The following is a 19,774-nucleotide window of genomic DNA, read 5'->3' as shown; positions in this document are numbered from 1 at the left end:
TTATGGGAGTTTTAGCCACACATAATTAAAGAAAAGGATTCTATTGTATATTTCATAAACAATACAGAAATACTTACAAAAGATACAAAAGATTGTTCCAAATCTTAGATTGATGGTGAATAAAATGAAATCCCCAAAATATGAACTCGTTTCTCAGTGAATTATACATTACAATTGTTTTCAAAAGGCAAAAGATGCCTAATCTAATCCTAAGCTGGGTATTTATAGGCTCTCAGAAAGTGTAAATTTAAAATTCAAACACAGGTTGCCGCGTCATCGGTTGACCGCCAAAGTGACGGTCTGTCGCAAGCCTGACGGCCCGTCACCAAGTCCGTCACTGGGACCTGATCTCCATATGTTCTGTTTAAGGTTGACAGACACAATGACGGTCCGTCGCAAGCCTGACGGCCCGTCACTGGACCCTGTTTTCCATTTGTTCTGTTTAAGGCTAACGGACATAGTGACGGTCCGTCGCAAGCCTGACGGTCCGTCACTGGGATCCTTGATGATTTCCATTCTGCTTCAGCCTGACAGACACAGCGACGGTCCGCCACAAGCGTGACGACCCGTCAGTTGGTCCGTCACATGAAATCAGTTCCTACTTTTCCAAGTTATTCCTTCTTCCGAGTCATTTTCCTGAGAACAAGTAAAACCCAACATCAAATTCTTCAATAGTTTCTTAAAAACATATCATTATCCCTTGTAAAAGGTGCAAAATGTTCGTCAAATGCTGGAACATCACTTGTCGAAAATGCTAGCATTGGCTTCTCCACTGTAAAATCATCTTGGTTGTGTTGATAACGAGTTTAGATTCTTTTTGGGGTTTATGATAAACTTGAATTCTAATTGTGATTAATTCCGTTGCTGGGAAATTATTTTACTATGTGAATTAGGCCCCTGAGCTTTAGTCTTATGGTAAGAGTACAACGTGTGATGTGTGGGTTTTACATCAAGATTCAAATCATGCCTCAGATATACGCCTGGTATATAAGTAGAGAATTGTAGAGTGCTGGGCCCATTATCCACTGAGGAACCTTGTGTCATTGGTCCTTGGGGATTTCTTTGTTATAAAACAAAATTACCATGTGAATTTAGAACTATTTTTTTCTATCCACGTTCTTTCCTTTTGCAGCACTTTTGGATAGAAGTATGACTCTATGCTGGTCACTTGGTTTTGTATTTATAGACTGCAGGATCAAATTAGCAAAAGCATCAGTTTCCCTTACTAACTCATTTTTGTTCTCTTCTCCAGAAGTGTGACTTGCAGTTACTGTGATGTTGTGCAGGTAGAAACTCCTCCTTTCTTTCTTCCGTCTGTATGCAAAACAAGCATTTTGGTGCTTCTGATGATACTTAATGATTATAGGAGTATTTTTGGATTAGCCAAATTAGTGACATGGTTTGAGATCAAAATACTGACTACTTGGGTTTGGAAGGAAATGAGGAAACTTAGCTATTACTCCCTCTGTTTAAAAAAGAATGACCTACTTTCCTTTTTAGTCCGTTTAAAAAAGAATGACCCCTTTCCTTTTTTGGCAATACTTTAATTTCAACTTTCCACATGGCATGTTTAGGACCACAAGATTAAAGGGTACTTTGGTACATTTGACACAACTTTAATTTAAGGCCACAAAATTCAAAAGTTTTCTTTATTTTCTTAAACTTTGTGCCAAGTCAAAGTAGGTCATTCTTTTTGAAATGGAGGAAGTATTTTTTTCTGGTATAAATATTCATCTTATAATCTGTTACCTTATTTACTCTTTTTGAAGCTCCTTGTATTTTCCAGATTATGGTTTTTGTCTCCTGATATGTTATGCTCTATGAGATGAACCAAATTATTAGTTGCTCTCTCTCTCTCTCTCTCTCTCTCTCTCTCTCTTCTTTCTTCTTTTTTGTCCTCTTGATAAATCTAAACTTCTTCATATCTTTGATGAACATGTCTTTTTTGTAAAACATGTCTAGAGCTTCTTGCTCCTTTTTTCTTTTGGTTAGCTAACCTCTTGTCAAGGAGTAGTAGTATCTACATTAGTACTGATTAGAAAAAGGGATGCACAAGCTTCTCAAGCTCAGAAGTTGCTTAAGTTTTTGGACATGTTTTCGTATCTAGTTTTTTGCCCCAGCTTTTGCAATATCTAATTGCCTCAGTTAACTCATCTCCTTGAAATGAGGTGGAGGACAGATATCTATTCAGTTGTTTCAAATGGTTTGTGACCTTTTGATTTCTGATTTGTAAGTTAACTATCGTGCGTATCCTAATATTAGTACTCCTATTTATCCAATATAGTTTATGGTTGCCAAAGCTATTTGCGTGATGTCAGAAATACCAATTCCTATAGTGGGCCTTATCCAGTGGCTTTTGTCTTGGTCCAGGGCCTAGAGCTTATACTTCCACTAGTCTATATTTGTACAGTGATAACATCTTTTGATTTTTACTCTGCTTGATTTGCAGCCACCACGAGCTAAACATTGTCATGATTGTGACAAATGTGTTCTTCAATTTGATCATCATTGTGTTTGGCTTGGCACATGTATAGGGCAGGGTAATCATTGTCCTTTTTGGTGAGCACTCATTTGGTTTACCAGCAATATTTGAATCTTGCTCGCAGTTCTGTGAAAATTTTCTTGCGATTTAATTGATTCACTGTTATTTTGTACTTCTAGAAAAGTTAAGGCATAAAACTTGTGTGAAAAATTGGAGGTACAGATTTGTTTCTATGATGGTTCGTATGTTTTTTTGGAGTTAAAGTAGAAGTTTGCTTTGGAAACCATTCATTTAGATTTAACATGATTAGGACATGTCAAATTGGAGATTTATGTTCCAGATGTGAATGTTATTTCCAGAAAATGACACTAAAATAAGTTTCTTGCTAATTAATGAATATAAAGCGTCTCATTCGAGGTTCTTGCTTTCATGAAGAGGCTGCAATTTTAGCTTGAATCGTTCGGAACATACCCTAGATGTTGGCTCATTTTTAAGATTGTTGCAAGAAAATGTTGAACAGGTTATTTGGGCTTGGAAGATAGTTGTACTTCGATGTGTCTAATTCATTATTGTAAGTTCTGTACAAGTGACATGATTGTGGTTCTTCTCTTAAGACCACAATGAGATACACTATTATTCAGTAAGGGACCTGTAATAGTGTACTTTCTCATAATTATATTGTTATTTTTCTTCATCTGTAAATATGCATGAAGCATTTGAGGGCATTTGATTTCCTGAACTTTCAACTGGTAATAGCTTACTTATATGACATGTCAAGACGCATGTGCATTGCACGTTTTAGAGTTTCAAGTAATCGGTGTTGGTTAGTTTATTCATTTGCCTAAGTATAACAGGTGGTACATTTGCGAAGAAACAGCCTTATCCCTTTGGACTGGCACGTTATATATTCAATTCTTGAAGTCCGACATATCAAAGCCTTGGTATGTAATTTTCATAATTTTCATGATGCTTTATCATTTATAATTTAAAAGTTTTTCTGCTTAACCTCTGGTTCTTGCCCTTAATATATTTCGCCTCTTCTCTTTAGTAATATCTTATTCCCAGAAGAAAATAAAGATGGAGATTCTAGGGGGAGAATCAGAACTTGAGGAGGACAATTTGCACCATCTCCCTCCCGGGAGAAAAACTAATGGGAACTGTGTGAACTGCTCAGCTTTCATACCCAAACTTATAATAAGAGGATGTTTATTCATAAAATTCATTTGCTTTAGCTGAATGCACATACATCCCACCATAAAAAACAAGCCTTGTCGTGAAACTCATCTATTTGAATCTTTAGATGAATCTAAAGTGAAATTGCATAATCGCTTTGTTGCAGGTGGTTATATGTAATTATGATCTTGCTGCTAGTTACTCTGTTTTTCTGCCTGATCTTCCTTCTACTCCTCCTCCTTTTTCATAGGTAAGATTTCGCTTTACTGAAGATGGACTCTTTATTTTACCGTTGCCTAGCATATAAATTGTGTCTTTGTTGGAAGTATGTTGGATTTTTATGTTCTTAAAACTGGGCGTGTTTGTCCTCCTAAAAAAGGGATTCTAGAACCCTCTGTTTGGTTGTCAGGGTTGATAATGCTGGGAAAGGATTTAAGCATTTCTGTCGAATAATAAATATCTTGTGTAAAGGAAGGATAGAGTAGGATGCCTGGTTACCACTTTTCAGTCTTGTAAGGGAGGTAGAAACATATTAGTGCTAAGCTACTCAACTTTAGAATCTGCGAGTGAAACCCTGTTCAGCTAGCATAACAAGATGGCTGCTAGAAGATCATCTCTACCGTATCTGGTCATGTCACATGTGCAATAGGACATAAACTTTAGCAGCCATTTGGTAGAAGTAAAAATGGAATCTACCATGTTTTTTTTTTAAGTCCACTAAATCGACCTGCTAAGTTTGGTCAGCCAACATATTTGTGCCTATATTATTCCCATTGATATTTGTTTTGCTCCTTTAGCCGAAGTGTCTGAACTGATGTTTCTTGAATCAGCTACCTAATTTTGACAAATCAGACCACTTATGAGCTTGTGAGACGAAGGCGCATCCAATATCTGAGGTTGGCATATTCTTCCAGTTCTTATGTGATTTTATTTACTGGATAGTGGCAGGTATGTCTGTTGGTTTGAGCCATTACTATGAATAATCATTGGACAACGTTAGTTGTAGATATGGTCAACATCTTTTGAGTGATTAAGTTGATATATCAAAAGCGAATGTAGCATGTACTCTCATAAGGAATTTTTCTTGTCTTTAAGCCCAAGTTTAAACTTGCTTTGATTTGCAGGAACATTCCTGAAAGAGTCTATCCATTTAGTAAAGGAGCATGCAGAAATTTGTATGAGTTTTGTCGTGCCCAGAGTAGCAAATATAGAATGGAACCGCTGCCAACAGGACAAGAACTTGAAGAGAAGTTGAGACCTTATACATGCTCAGATGTTTTATCCTGTCGGTGTTGTTGTTGACCACTTATGTTGTATCCTAATATTGGAGTTTTCCCAAGATTGTACACTTGTGAGAAGATCTGGGATATCCATTTGTTTGTATATCACCTTACTTTGTGGAGATATCCAATTCAGGCATATCTACGTGATTTCAGTGTCATATTGGCCTTTTTTTGGGCGACGCTTGTTTTGCCCTGTTTCATGGATACTTCCAAATGATGGATCATCACAGTTTCATTTTTGGTCAAGTGCAGAGTGCGAGATGACTTCTCATCCTCTCTGCGGTAGGCATTTTTTGTGCTTACACTTTGGAACACATATATAGGCCATAGGCTAACTTACACTCGAAGGTTTTCATAATACTTCCAACTGTTAAGTTGGTACCGTCACTTGTTTCCCCCAGTCCGCAATTGAGGAATGGAGATCTTGCGCCAGTGTGTTTCTGCAGATAGTTTGCACATTAATTTAGAGGCCGGAGTTCACTCCCTGATCATAAATAGTCATTTCTACTTTGATGTTATTTTGTAATGAAATTGTCAAAAGATATCAGAATTACACTACATCCTTTCCCAACAGACTTGAAAAAGATGCGGGCCACCAATTTTACTTTTAGTTTGCGAAATCAGCCATCAAATGATTTCTCTTTCTATCCCAGTATCGGAATGTAGAAATACTCACCTGTAAAATCTAATTTAGTTAATATGTAGCTGTAAACAGGCTATTGACTAGTAGTTCTTATGGCCTGTGGGCGTATGAAGGCAGAGCTTTAGATTTTGAATTTGCGTAGCTCAAGTGTATCCTCCATCCCAAAATAACTAGACAAAATTATGAGGATCAAGGAATAGCTACAACTCGATTTTTGCCTGTTAGTGAGCTGGTGTGTGTTACAACTCCTAATGCAAGCATGTTGGAAGAATAACATGGAAAAAACGGAGGATGAACACTAATACTAAGCGTGTTTACGGAAGAAAGTGCTGTATGATGCAGATAAAAAGAATCCATATGATTGGGGATACATTTACAATATTTTTAAGCAGTTTTGGCGCTGAATAAATAACACGAGCAAAACAAGCACTTGAGCACAACAATAGAAGGCACCAAATTGTGTGAGAAGTTTGCCACAAGTATAAGATGTTCCCAACTTTCAAACTTTTTTATCACATCTTCTGCATTCCAGTCTCTGACCCCGTTAACTCTAAATGAAAGTTAAAACTTTACCATCTTTTGTACTTGCGTTTCTTTGTTTCCACATCCTTCTGTTTGTAGGCTCTTTTTATTTCAATCGCATCAACTGAAAGTTATTGTCAATCAAACAGAAAAAAAAAAAAGAATTTGCTCCCCTTGAATCACTAGGGGACGTGATTTGACTGAAAATCGAGAAAGAATATCTATACTCATAAGTGTAGCGTTTGATTTAAAGGGAAAATTCAAAGAGAACAATTTGATTTTCAGCAACATGCTATCATAGTGTGACGAAAGATCATTACTATGAGATAAATGAATCTACATTATGGCTTGCAGAGAGCGAGGCAAATGAGAAATTGAATAGATGAATTACCAATGTGTACATTCTATGCAAAATTGGCTTTCTCATAAAACTAGCTATTTCTTACACCAACCTACTTCAAGCCGGGTAGAAAAACTCAAGAGGGAAACTGCTGACCTGAGGAAAGAATTGGTTTAATGAAATTAAGCTACCGTCTCTGGATGTGCATTGTGAATTGAGACCTGTACAGATGAAGCAAGATCATTTTCCACTACTCTTCCATTTTTTGATGGGGAAGATGGTGACTTTTTTCCGAGGGGGGTGAAATCCACCCTCTGTGGGTCGCAACACTGAAGTAGCAGCTTCATATCCATCATTGTACTCCCTGTCAACTGTCAAAGGTTTTAGTTCAAAGGTCCCTTTTGTAAAACCTCTGGAAACCTGTTCAACACAGCTTACAGTAATCAGCAAATACATAATAATAAGTGCTATTCTGTTACAAAAATGAATAAAACGATGAAGCATACCTTAAGAAGAAGCCAGACTTTAAGGGAACTACTCAAGATTGCTAGTTTTGTCCTCTTTCCTGAAGTTAAATAGTTAGACATGTACTGATCAACCCTGAGAATAAATCTGGGCCACGACTTGGGGTTTTCAGGGTCTGCCTTCAGATCAAGTGTGGACTGATCAATGCAAGAAACAAACAAGAATTAGCATTTGGGAATGCGGTTATTAAGTCAAATCATGTTAAATTGTATGAAAAAAGATCTAAAAAGGAGGAGGAAAATGGAGAACAATTGGTAAAAATAGACAAACTTGTTGAAGGACCAAAAGATTTTGGATCGACCTTTTTGTGGCTTAACAGATAATAAGGAAAAGATAACCTTGAAATGGTATTTCAAAGGTAGTTAGTTTACTTACTAGTAGCCGGCAAATATCTCGTTCAATCTTGGAGTATGCAGTCTCCAAAGCTTCCACTCTCCCCGTCCCATGACAACACGTACACGGTTCACTGATCATGAATGTCACACTAGGTCGAACCTGTCAGGTATAAGACGTAGTGATCCAACCATGATTAAGTAGACATTCCACCAGTCCAGTTAGGACTTTCAACTGTCGATTCTTTGACAAAATTACAAAGAAATTCAGTGTCAAATAACATACTCTTTTCCTGGTAATCTCCATAAGCCCATGTCTGGACAATTCAGACACCTTAACTGTTGATCGATCTCTCTCAACAGCCTTCTTGACCTCCTCATAGACCAACCTCTTATTTGCTGGAAGACGAAATCAAAGAAAACAAGACTTTCAAACAATTGCATAACATCTGGTCATGCAGGTATACATGCTTTGTGAGTACATCAGTAGTTCAGTAACAAATAAAAAGAGGATTAGATCTTCATAATGTAGGTGAGTATCAAATATAGTTTCGATAGAGGCATAGTAAGCTTGCAACTTTCAGTTCAATCCCGCGCCAGTTTTAGATGATGAACAGTAGGTGTTATGTATTACAAGTAATGTTGTATAGTTACCAAGCATTCAACAAAGATGACTTCAATTTTAGATATCCACAGAAATATAAATTTCCAAGTCTCCCTCTTTTTTGTTTTCAGTAGTAATGTGAGAAAAAAACCATTATAGCCCCGGCTTAGGTAGCTGTTCTTGTTCCTTCCACAGTTCTGTTCATAAAAATAAAACCAGATAAATATTGTGCATTTATACAACATATAGAACACACACCAATGGCGAATGTAGCTTTAGTACTACAGGTTCAACCAAACCCAGTATTTTTGACACACAACATAAACAACAAAATTTCAACAAATATTAGATTATGAACCCATAATTTTAGAAGTATACCAAGTTTTGTGCTAGGAATTTTTTAAGGTTGAATTCATCAAATTTAAAATCTAGGATCTGCCAGTTATATACACACACACACACATAGAGAAAGAGGAGGGTGGTGGGACAAAAAGAGAAAGAGGGGTAAAGAGAGGGTTGTTTACTTACAATCATCCAACATATCTATGAAATCCACCACAATAATGCCACCAATATCCCTCAGCCTTATTTCCCTAGCAATCTGAGAATGATTTTCAGTATATCATTAATAACCACAATTATCATATTAAAATTAAAAAAATTGGAATCTGTTGTAAACAGTAAACATAACAAATAGAAATCCTATGTTGCTGTACATTTCAGTAATTAGCTCAGGGCCTCGTATATAAGTTTCAAAACTAATCAGAGACACCTTAATGAATACTTGCTTAGAATGATGAATCCTTGCTTAGCTGCTTATTGTCAAAGAGAAAAGCAAAAATGAGCACGTAATATCTTATTTGGATTAGTTTCTGGTTTCTTCCTTTTCCTTCCCTTTTCTTTTCCCATGCTAGTAAATCTGCAGCCCAGGTTGACAGCTAAATTGGATCAAATTAACCTGACTTAGATAGAGGTGTGTAAAAGCATCGATAGATTGGCCCCATGGTTTAGCAGTAAGAACGCAATGCATGTGTGGGTTAGATGCACATGAGGAGTTCGACCCTTCCATAGATGAAAGCCTTGTGTTTAAGAGAAGAAAAGTAGAGGGCGGGCCCATTATCCACATAGTTTCGAGCATTTGCCACTGGCCCTCGGGGTGTCCTGGATATCCCCTCCAAAAAAAGGCAGAAGTTTAGCTGTAAAAGTGACATGCTATGTCCTTCAAACTTTCCAAACCAGTAGCAGATTAAAACATCAATATGGACATGATACCATGTGTAGTTTCTGTTAATAAAGAAGAACTAATTCTCCATAGTACACCATTTACAGATTTTTCTTCAGTTCTGGAGCTTAAAATGTTACTAGTAAGCTACAGACGTCACCATGTCTACCACAGGAAAAAAGAGAAGCAATGTAGCATGTCAAAAGACATATTTAGTGTTGCTATTCTTCCCTGTCCTACTAGTGTCAAAATATTTAGTTATTCATTACTGCCTCCTCATTATTATTCACAAACATCTCCACAATGAATAAAAATATACGCAACTGGTGCAAGATAAGCTCATGAAACTCTGGAAAGTTAATATCTTGATTTGGTCATAGCTTATAGTTCTAACAGAAAGATTGAGATATCTTTCCATCAAACTAAGAATCTTCTCAGCATATCCTAGTTTGTTTTCGAACTATCAGTTGCATCTGATAACCAACTTTCTCAGGTGTAGAAAAGCTACACTCTAGGAATAAAATATGTAATCAGAACAAGATGCAGGTCTACATACTTGTCTGGCAGCTGCAAGGTTAACATTGAGAATAGCTATCTCTTGTGAAGTCTCTTGACCAAGCACACAGTGTCCACCATTTACATCGATGGAGACTAAAGCCTCTGTCTGTTCGATGACTAGATAACCTCCGTTATCAAGGGGAACCCTGCAAATTTTATAAATTAAAGCATTAAAGAGGAACACCAATGAAATAGGAAATATGGTGATGCACGAGAAGTTAAAATACATGTCATAAAAGACATAAAAGCTTAAAAAAGTAGTAATAGAAATTAAACTAAGTAATCTCCACCTTTTGCTGAGAATGCGGTCTATTTCTTCCTCAATCTTGTATTCATCAAACAGGGGAGTTCTTTTACTAAACAACTCAACTCTTTCACAAAGATCAGGTGCCATTTCTTGAAGATAGTTTGTAACCTGGACAGAGTCAGATAATACCTATATTAGAGTACATCATAATCAAACAGATCCTTAACAAATTCTTATCGGTAGGCTTCTTTATCACAAATCCTAAATAATACAAGAAAGACGTTGATACAAAGTATTGGAAAATGATTAAAGTTGTCTTAACACGCCACCTAATGAAAAAGTGGAGGAAGAAAAACCAACTGATCTCTATCATGTATATTGTCCTCACTATTATATATGATCGCATATGCCATTTCTTACGGATAGTAAATTGAATAAACTGCTTTATCTGACTAGTGAATACAGTTCACTTTTTCTTCTACTGTCACCTTCTAGTTAGAGAATGCCTTGATTTAACCAGGATACTCAAAGAACCTAAATGGTTCCCAAGATCTCCTTAAGGATCTTTTATATTGTCGGAATAGAAGAGGAATAAAAAAAGGCGACAAAAAGTTGTGGAACACTATACGGAGACTATATGGTGGACTGTGTGAAAGTAAATAAATCAGAGATACTTTGAGGCAAAAAGGAAAATATTTGCAACTCAAAGCACAGATGGCCTTTTAGTGTAAAAACGAGAATTAATTTTCTCAGTTCTTTTCACAAGTAGCTAATTGTACTGAGATGCATATTGCAGATTCCTGTACTATCATCCATTGATATTCTTTAATTGAATATTAATGACATTTTCAAAAAATAAAAATAAAAAATTATGAAACAAGCTAATATTACTTCTTAAATGTTTCATGAACTTAGGTTTTATTTAATCCAAGAAAATCTCATTCACCACCAGTATATGTAAATCCTTGAAGCCAAAAACCACTAACTATTGAAAGTGGTTATCAAAACCCGCTTCCATGCTCACATGTGAAAACTAACTTATAGGAGCATAAAAGACCAAACAAGGCATGCAACTGTGCTTGTGGGTCAAAAATCTTTTCACTTCCAATGACCGATGACTAGCTAAGTACATACCTCATGATATGTCCTTGGAGAATCAACCACCAAACTCTTCACCTGAACATCAATGCCAGTGTAAGAAAGTACAATTCAGTAGTCATGCTAATTTAATAAAGCCCCTAACCAGAAGTTCCCTCAAAAAATAAGAACTGAACAATCCATGACAGAATGAATCGAGTATGAGAGGACCTTATCGCTAAAATAATCCTGAACAACAGAGAGCGTTTGGCCCATTGCCTGGTGAAGCATAACGGGAACTGCCCCATCAACACCTTCATCTGCAGCAAGAGCTGCAGATTTTGCATGCTCAGTTATACTTTTCCAAGTTGAAAGCAACCCTTCCAAGTCCTTCTGCAACTCATTTAATGAATGACCAGCTGCAACCGTCCTTACTGTAAGACCATATCCTTGTGGCTGTAAGGTTTTTGCAATGACCCTTAAACGTGTGCGCTCAACACCAGCGATCTTCTTTGAAATACCGATCGTGTTGCCGCGAGGAGCTAAAACCTGGGAAGAGGAGAACCAATTAGATTGGGTTTTCTAATAATGGACTTTCAGCTGTGAGACACACAATACATGATCATGAAACATGTAATACCCAGAATCTGCTCCTTAATTTCGGATAAGCAGTCAGTGTCGGGCCCTTCGTACCCAATCCTTCTTTAACAACTTGCACAATTATTTTGGTTCCTTTCCGAACGTGGATCCACTTGCTTTCGTCTCTTTGTGAAAATTTATTACTAGTCACAGCATGCTCAGTTACACTACCATTACAAATTTCGGCAAGGATTTCTGAAATATCACAAGCACCACCACTTTCATGCTCGGCAAACTCATTGTCCATGTACTCCATGGAATCATCTTCTATATCAGCATCTTCAATCTCATCTGTGTCTACTTCTTCTAAAGCGGATTTATTTCTAGGAAGACTTAGGTTCTCCTCAAGCATGTCAACAGCAGCACCATTAATAATCTCTTCCCTTGAATCATGACTAAATGGGGGGAAAATAAATGGTTCTCTGTTGGGCTTTATATCCATGAAGGAGAGTCTTGAAGTGCCAATATTTACAAATGCACCGCCCATGTGTGGAGCTAATCTTGTAACTACTCCTAGATATACACTATCGCACTGCACGTTATTTTTCACTGGTTCCAACAAAAGTTCAACCAGTTTCTCATTTTCTAAAACAGCAATTCTTTGCACAGTACAAACAGAAGAATTAATCAGAATAATTGTCGTGAAGGAGTCTTCTTTGGAAAGTGCATCACACTGATCAACAGGCAACAACTTCTCAGGTATTTGTTCATGTTGATTGCTAGATGAAGGTTCAGCTAATTGTTCAAGTTGATCGCTATATGAAGGTTGAGCTTCATCGTTATTATCTGGTTGTTCAACTTCATAGTTGTCAGTAGCCATCTCAGCATCAAAACTAGGAGAAGAGGTACATGCTTGCAATAGCCACGGCTCCTCCACATGGTCATACGTTGCACACAAGGTTCCTGATGAAGCATTAGCATTGACCTCATACTTGGACCATAAATTCTCATGAAGCGTGGACTGATTTAACAGTCCTGATTCTAAATTTTCACTGTCAAGACCCTCAACAACCTTGTCATCACAAATGACATCACCAGAAGCATCTGACTCTGTCAAATGATGAAGAAGCAAGGAAGACTCGAATAGCCATGGCTCCTCAATGGTCATATGTTCAGCTGAAATACTTTTGCCACAATCCGAAGCTGTATCAATCTCATCTGAGAAAAAATAATCCTCATCTATCAAATCACTAAAGACCTGCTTTAGTATGGAAGAATTGTTGTTCAAGCATTTCACAGTACCATTCCCATCTGCATTTCACTGGAAGCATTTAATATCCAAATAATGCATAAATCAGAGAAACTTCATATGAGTATAACTATCCACAGAAAATATTTATCATAGAAGTAATACCTCTAGCGCAAGCTGGAATGAGTAGACGTATAGGTATAAATCTCTCTATTATCCAGGATCCAAATATGCTGCCCAAAGGCATCCTTCTACGAGATTTAATCCATAAGTTCCTTGGGAAAACTTTTCCTTGTCGTTTAGAAGGTACCAACACAGAGATATCGTGCCCAGCTTTACATAAAGTAGTAGATGAAGTCAACATATCTCCTCCCTTCACAGAAGAGTTGCAGCTCAAATTTCCTGAATGCAGTATCTGCAAAGACCAACAAGAGCTTATTCACACTAGATAATGAACAAAATTCAGTATCTAGTACTTTCTCAAATCATTTACGTGAAGAAATGGACCTTGCCTAACTCAATCCTATAAGCTTGCTCCTGCGGTGAATATTGTCCAAAATTGTACAAGGAAACCAAGTATCTCATCCGAAACCGATGCGACAAATCTAACACCCACCCACCCCGCACACCCAGGACTGGACGTCTTGAGCATGGACAATATATCAATCTCTATAAAACAGCTAAGATTAGGTACACACTATTTTACTCTTTTTCCTTTTTTTCCTTTTTTCTTTTTCAACAAGAAGAGACATATCTAGAAGGAAAATTTTGAATTATCTTTCCGTATGACCATTTTAATGGTATATGATAGATTGAGATGGTTACCTTTGATGTCACCCATAGGCTAGAGAGTTCAGTACAAGATAAGAGAATAACCATCTCCAGAGTTGGACATCCACTGAATCAAGATCAACTTCTCACACTCAATGTACCTCAACTGATACTTCCAATTGCACAAACGAAGTACTCCAGAAATCATAGTGTGTTGTATCAGGCAGCCATAGTAATAAAACTAAACCACCAATCCCCTTAAACGATTCTGAAAACAAAGGAGAAAGAAAAAAATCCAATCAGAACATAGGATGCAACTCAGCAAAGCTAAAAATTACCCCAAAATCAGCAAAATACTTCATCGTGCACTTTGCAAAAGACATACATGACCCATGAATGGACTAATACCTATCTATTCTTTCTTGATTTTGTTGTCAAGAACTAATTTTTAAATAACAGAAGTGGAGAGATGTGCCAATAGCTTCAGATAAAGTGTCTGATCACAATTGCATTTCAAGAAACTATTGCCAAAGCAATCTTTTCTTGACCTCCTACCGCCACCCACCCATCACATGAAAATTGAGTAACCCCAGAAAAAAAGAATGAAGGGAAAGACAGCATAAGCATTCAGTTCAAGAATAAAAGGAAAGAAAGAAGCGACTTTATTCGTCCAAAAACTTTTAAAGTATTGGCAGCTGAACTGAATAGGAAGTAAGCAAATAGAAAGATAGAAGATAACCTGATAGAACTATTCAGCAGCAACAAACAAAGAAGAAAGACATATGTAAAGTAGGCTGTTTATCTAGTACCTCGGACAGCAAGGAGAACGGCTAACTCTGCTGCTTCAAAGATAAGGGGCCAGTTCAACTGCTCTTTTATTTCTCTTTTTTCTTCTTTAAAAACAAAACCAATAAGAGTGGAGGAGTAAAGGGTAAATTGCAAAGAATAACACCCTAGTTTTTGCTTTATTAATGAGAAAACATGTACTAGTAATTGTTTTCTTTTTGTAAAATTTACTGTTTTCAAAATTAATGATTACTAACAATAACAAGTATTTTAAAAAAAGGAAATCTTATATGCACATAACTTACGATTTCTTACTTTCTTGATTAAACCTCTTCACAATTAGTCAAAGATTTCCGAACCTCTTCTTCTCAACTGGTCAGAGATTTTAATCAAGAAAAGAAGATTCTTTTATGTAAATATTAAACAAAAATAACTATCTACCTTTTCTCAATTAATCAAAGATTTTAATCAAGAAAAGAAGCTTTTTTATATAAATATTTAAACAAAAATAACTACTCTCTCCGTCTCATTTTATGTGTTGTCATTTGACTGGGCACAGAGTTTAAGAAAAAAGGGAAGACTTTTGTCATTTGACTGGGCACAGAGTTTAAGAAAAAAGGGAAGACTTGGTAATATTTACCAAATTATACTTTATCAAAAAAATGTGTCAATTATTTTTTTTTTAATTAAGTGGAACCAATAAGGGTAAAAGGATAATTGTGTCTTTAAAAAGTTGCCTAATAAGAAAAGGCGATACTTATTTTGGGACGGATTAAAAAGAAAATGATGACACATGCTAAACTTATCATAAATATACAAAGGGTAGTTGGGTGCTTCTTGGCTCATCATCTTCTCATATAAACTCTTTATACAAAACGTGCGTAGCTACAATCAAACTCAAAATTATGTTCTACGTAGTTAGAAACTAGGGATATCCAATGTTTATTACACCAACAATTAAAAAATTGACACAAAGGGAATAACTAAAACTCCACTGGCTGATGCTACATACTGTAAAATAAACCATTTTAACATATCATTTGGTTTCTGTACTGTATACGTATACTATTATATTGGCTAGCACAAGATGTATTCTGACTTCATGAATCCTGGATATTCCTAAGTACGACGAGATTTCTGGGACTTGAGAGACTCGAAGCGAGCAGTAAGCGAGTCATAGTCGGGCAGTTTGGGATGAACTCGAGGTACTTGAGGTGCAGGACGGTTAGGGGGTCGGGTGGTTCCTCTCGTGGTTTCTTCAGTTTCCATCTTTTCATCACCATCTGATTCATCAAACTTGATACCTGAATGTGCTGATGGAACATTGTAGCTGTGCCTTCTATAGAACTTCCCGCTATCAGTATCAGTTGGTGGGCTGGGCTTATATGTGCCTCTAGGGGGATCTTCCATCTCAATTTCCTCGTCGCAATCTGAATCATCATACTTCACATTAGGATTCGGGGATGGAACAGTATAGCTATGTCTCCTATAGAACTTCTGTGATCTTTTCATGTCCAAGGGCATCTCTTCACCAGTAGAACCATGAGAATTTTCAGAATTCCTCATGTCTTTACTACCCCAGTGCATATCATACAGATCAACGATGGACTGAGAAGGAGGTGCCGCGTCACTTCGCGAGAACTTGGGAGCCTGAGCACCGGAAATGAAAGGGATATTGTCAACAGTTGCATTGTTCATTGAGTTGTGATGACTAGCGGAAGATGCTTTTGCATCTTTACTGGCCAGATATGCAGCTGCTTCAGCAGCCGCAATTGCTTGCTTGGCAGACTCAGCAGCTGCTTTAGCGGCTGAAGCGGGGTCATCAAATTTGGCAACTTTTGATTCTCCGTCGTCTGAAGCCCTGTTAATAATTGACATCAGCCAAGTCAAAACCTTATTTGTCGAAAGAAGAAAATCAGAATCATGGTTTTATGCAGTAAGGGGGAAAATACCTTGGAAGGTGGTTGTTAGGCTCAGCAGGTTGCTTTGAGGTCGGTTTCAGGGGTAAACTAGTGGCACTTACAAAGCCAGTTGGTCCTTCCTGATCAAAGAAAACAGATACTAGTTAGATGGTCATCGAACGTGTTTGGCATCATACACAGATATAGGTGGATTTTGGAAGAGAGACACACTATACGCTCTTCTGGTGGCTTGAGAAGCTCCATCTCTGAATCTGCAGTGTCCCATTCAACCTGGTATTCCTTGGCTATTTCCTTCAATATTTTTAATTTGACTTCACCACTTGGAGTTTTCACAGAGAGCTTTTCGATAAGCTGTAACAACAATTACCCACTTCTTTTAGACCCCTCCAAGCATGCAGATACAAGATACATTTATTAATAATAAAGAAATCCATGAGTTTTAAGAGAAGAAATATGAAATACCGTTCGGTTTACACCAGCATTGGGTCGTAGATCAGTCGCTGCTGAAACAAAATCTTTACCATATTTCTTCTCAAAAATATCTTTAATTCTCATCAACTCTGGAATATCTGAGCACCTGGGGGCAGCAAAAATCAAACTTGATATCCCCTCTTTCAGATCAGCTGGACATTGCCTGCAACACACAGATCAAATAGAAAGCAAGGGTATTTGTGAGCTTTGCCCTCTAATCTTAAATTTTTGAAAGAAAAATTATAGAGCTTGAGACATCTTACCTTTGCTTTGCAATAATTGGAAGTCTAGCCACAATAAGTTCACAGAAGAGCTCGAGGAACTCATTTGCTTGCAATATATTTTGTTCTCTGATCACATGTTCGACCTACAAAAAATGAAGCATGTAAATGTTCTTTCCAAATGATTAGCAGAAGAGACAACCCTAAGGAGAATAACTTCTTGAAAAGGATTATGAACGAAAGATATAAAGGCTTCCACTTTAACCTGAATAACGAAGATGTTCTAAACTCACATGTTGGAATATCAAAACAGAAGCAGTTATTGAGATCCACCACTATAGACGTGAAAGATAACATTCAGCAAAATCCCTGATCGAAAGATAAGCACATAATATACAACACCTTCCCTCTCATATTGCATAACATTGTGGATCTTTTTAAGCAACTTCAAGATTACCCAACAGGACAAAAATATTATTGGAATTTGAATACACCTTGCATTAAATAGAAGAGCTCTTTTGCTATTACGTTGGTTAGCCTAATCTAAAGCCACGACCAGAAAGTTATAATAGCAGAGGTGGTATCTTGGCTAAAATATTAAGGTAGACATATCCTGCTTATCGAGAAATGCTATAAAGCTTGTAGGAGGAGGGGAATTCACTAACTCAATCGAACAAGAACAACATGCCAAGTGTAATTCCAGTTCCGGGGAGGGCAATGTGAACGCAGACCTTACCACTAACTCAATCCCATGGTGTAAATTGTTAAAATCACACAATTTTAAAAGTAGACAAAGTGTTGCATAAAGGGCATAAATACAATCAAAGCTAGTTTCAACAAGATTTACTCAATCAAGCCTCCAAGCACCAAAAAGTTCATAAAAAAGAAGTCATCTTTATCTATTTGTAGAAACCCTATAATCTTTAGAAAGGCAAAATTTTATGTTTCAAGATAAATGATCGATAAGGGTTTCATTAATAATTCTAAAACATCCAAGACTTGATATAGCAAATCCCCCATTCTTAGACTAGTGAAATAAATTAAGTACCATATAAAGCTAATTTCGAGGTTATCAATCAATCAATCAACTAAGCCCCGATCCTAAATCAGAGGTTAAATACAAAAAAATGGAATTGATGAACCAGAATAGAGTACCCGAACACGAGCAGTGGCATCCTGACGAGACTCAAGAAGCATAGCAATGTCTCTCCTCATTTGCCTCACAACCACTTCCCTCTTGTTCCTCAGCAATTTGATCCTCGCCACCGTCATCTTCGCCATTGTCTTGCTGCATACACACACACACAAAAAAAAAAAAAAAAAAAGAGAAACAATAATGTTAATTGTTTTTATTCCAAGAAGAAGAAGTAAAATAGAAAGGGGGCATTGGGGAAATTTACCATTTAGAGGAATTGAAGGTCCTGCAGAAGAGAGAAAGACCCATCTTCATCGCCTTCTTGCAGTGCTTTGTAGCAGCGTTTGCTACAGTCATTCTCTTCCTCAACAGAATGACAAGTGTGTGTGTGTGTGTGTGTGTGTGTGAGTGAGAGAGTGAGAATGGTGGGATGGTAGTGAAGAAGAAGAAGAAGAAGAAGAAGAAGAAGAAAGAGTTGTATGTGTAACGGTCGTCTTGTGATGCAAATGCAATATGATTATTGTATGTAATCAAAATAGATGACGTGGCAGTCTCTGTGGGACCCAGCGAGGAGCGACGACCGACAGTAGACAAAAGAGCCGTTATTTTACTGGCCACCTGGCGTTCGGCTATGGCTCTTGTTATGGACCTTAGAGGATCCCATGTATATTCGAGGTTTCGGCACCTTTGTTGTCTTCACCGTTTTCCTTTTATAAAAAACAGTGTGCTTTTTTCTTCCCCTTTTTCACATTGCTTTTTCCACTCACCCTTTTCACACTGCTTGCTGTCTGTCTTCACCATTAAGATACCATCTTTAAAACGAAAATTATAAAATATACTACTCTTCAATTAACTCGAACCTTATGAGATACTCCCTCCCTCTGATCCAAAATCAATAAATAAATTGTTAGAATATGACAAACTAACAATTTGTTAGTAATCAATTGTATCTTCTTTTAGCTTCCGTAACAATTTTTCCAAAGCTTGGTTACTCATCAATTTCTACAAATTATCCCAGCCTGATTAGCTGAATGATTTTTTAAAACTCCATAAAGAATATTCGTTTCCAAGATTTGTAGATAACATCCCATTCGAGTTGTTAAAAAGATTCACTATCATCCTTGATTCTATTGATATCTTAGCGCAATTGCTAATAATGTATTATTTTGAGCACATAATGATAACCCCATAAAAAGGAAGCAGTTTTCTCCCATGCGTTGTTACCATGATTTTCATTAAGGGTTCAAAAGTAAACATATAGATTAGTCGAAGGGTTTAATATCTACTATATATAAATAAATATATAAAAATAATATAATTTTTTATCGAATAAAATTTGGATGAATTCTAATTACAAGGTGGATCCGCCACCAGGTGAAACACCAGCAACAGATCAGATAAGAAACAAAACCCGCCATGATAACATGAGAGGTAGAAGTGATGTGTGACATTGGGCCGCTTTTAAGCATGTTTGATCACGTGGATTTTATATATATTCCTAGATGTTTGAATAAAGGAAAATTTTCTTTTATATCAACAGTTTTATAATTATAAAAAATAGCAAATTATATTTTATATTTATGTAAAATGTTGTTGTACAAATATATATACAACACGATTTACCGTTATTAT

The 19,774-nt window shown here is 36.8% G+C and overlaps 3 protein-coding genes across 6 annotated transcripts in view; 1 reads left to right on the top strand and 2 right to left on the bottom strand.

The window, feature by feature from the left end:
• The window catches only part of LOC107859843 (protein S-acyltransferase 10), an 8,307-nt gene extending 3,211 nt beyond the window's left edge, over nt 1–5,096 (top strand). Inside the window, exons 6-11 of the mRNA XM_016704971.2 lie at nt 1,253–1,286; nt 2,450–2,559; nt 3,337–3,423; nt 3,822–3,905; nt 4,486–4,551; nt 4,780–5,096. Of these exons, the coding sequence (XP_016560457.1) occupies nt 1,253–1,286; nt 2,450–2,559; nt 3,337–3,423; nt 3,822–3,905; nt 4,486–4,551; nt 4,780–4,957 (559 nt within the window). The 3' untranslated portion in view covers nt 4,958–5,096. The remainder of the gene's footprint in view (nt 1–1,252; nt 1,287–2,449; nt 2,560–3,336; nt 3,424–3,821; nt 3,906–4,485; nt 4,552–4,779) is intronic.
• Nucleotides 5,097–6,458: 1,362 nt separating this feature from the next.
• Nucleotides 6,459–14,571, bottom strand: LOC107859844 (ribonuclease E/G-like protein, chloroplastic). Of its 4 annotated transcripts, none has more exons than XM_016704972.2 (13): nt 14,417–14,571; nt 13,662–13,875; nt 13,002–13,251; nt 11,649–12,898; nt 11,240–11,557; nt 11,066–11,107; nt 9,975–10,099; nt 9,683–9,830; nt 8,433–8,505; nt 7,587–7,699; nt 7,344–7,463; nt 6,950–7,105; nt 6,459–6,863 (listed from the first exon to the last, which is right to left on the bottom strand). In XM_016704972.2, the coding sequence occupies exons 2-13, from the start codon at nt 13,713–13,715 to the stop codon at nt 6,684–6,686; spliced, it is 2,829 nt and encodes a 942-aa protein (XP_016560458.1). In that variant the 5' UTR covers nt 13,716–13,875; nt 14,417–14,571; the 3' UTR covers nt 6,459–6,683. The 4 variants fall into 4 exon arrangements, with proteins under 4 accessions (XP_016560458.1, XP_016560459.1, XP_047263123.1 ...); XM_016704973.2 differs by having other exon boundaries at nt 14,347–14,486; XM_047407167.1 differs by having other exon boundaries at nt 14,016–14,426.
• Nucleotides 14,572–15,165: 594 nt separating this feature from the next.
• On the bottom strand, nt 15,166–18,849 carry LOC107859845. The gene is made up of 7 exons (XM_016704977.2): nt 18,408–18,849; nt 18,163–18,295; nt 17,050–17,153; nt 16,778–16,949; nt 16,526–16,666; nt 16,346–16,434; nt 15,166–16,254 (listed from the first exon to the last, which is right to left on the bottom strand). Exons 1-7 carry the CDS (start codon nt 18,497–18,499, stop codon nt 15,513–15,515), a joined length of 1,473 nt encoding a protein of 490 aa, XP_016560463.1. The 5' UTR covers nt 18,500–18,849; the 3' UTR covers nt 15,166–15,512.
• Nucleotides 18,850–19,774: the final 925 nt, after the last annotated feature.

The sequence above is a fragment of the Capsicum annuum genome, chromosome 2 (assembly GCF_002878395.1).
Source record: "Capsicum annuum cultivar UCD-10X-F1 chromosome 2, UCD10Xv1.1, whole genome shotgun sequence".
Lineage (NCBI taxonomy): Eukaryota > Viridiplantae > Streptophyta > Magnoliopsida > Solanales > Solanaceae > Capsicum > Capsicum annuum.
Note: the sequence above shows the minus strand (reverse complement) of the source record. Positions and strands in the feature narration are given on the sequence as shown.

Bases quoted from the DNA above. Each gene is read 5' to 3' on its own strand.
- LOC107859844 (XM_016704972.2), bottom strand. From the start codon at position 13,715: ATGGTTATTCTCTTATCTTGTACTGAACTCTCTAGCCTATGGGTGACA. The intron at 12,899-13,001 runs GTATTACTTCTA...AGTGAAATGCAG, and splicing joins CATTCCAGCTTGCGCTAGAG to ATGGGAATGGTACTGTGAAA. The intron at 11,108-11,239 runs GTCCTCTCATAC...ATTGATGTTCAG, and splicing joins AGGATTATTTTAGCGATAAG to GTGAAGAGTTTGGTGGTTGA.
- LOC107859845 (XM_016704977.2), bottom strand. From the start codon at position 18,499: ATGACTGTAGCAAACGCTGCTACAAAGCACTGCAAGAAGGCGATGAAG. The intron at 16,435-16,525 runs GTGTGTCTCTCT...TTCTTTGATCAG, and splicing joins AGCCACCAGAAGAGCGTATA to GAAGGACCAACTGGCTTTGT. The intron at 16,255-16,345 runs GTATTTTCCCCC...AATTATTAACAG, and splicing joins CCTAACAACCACCTTCCAAG to GGCTTCAGACGACGGAGAAT.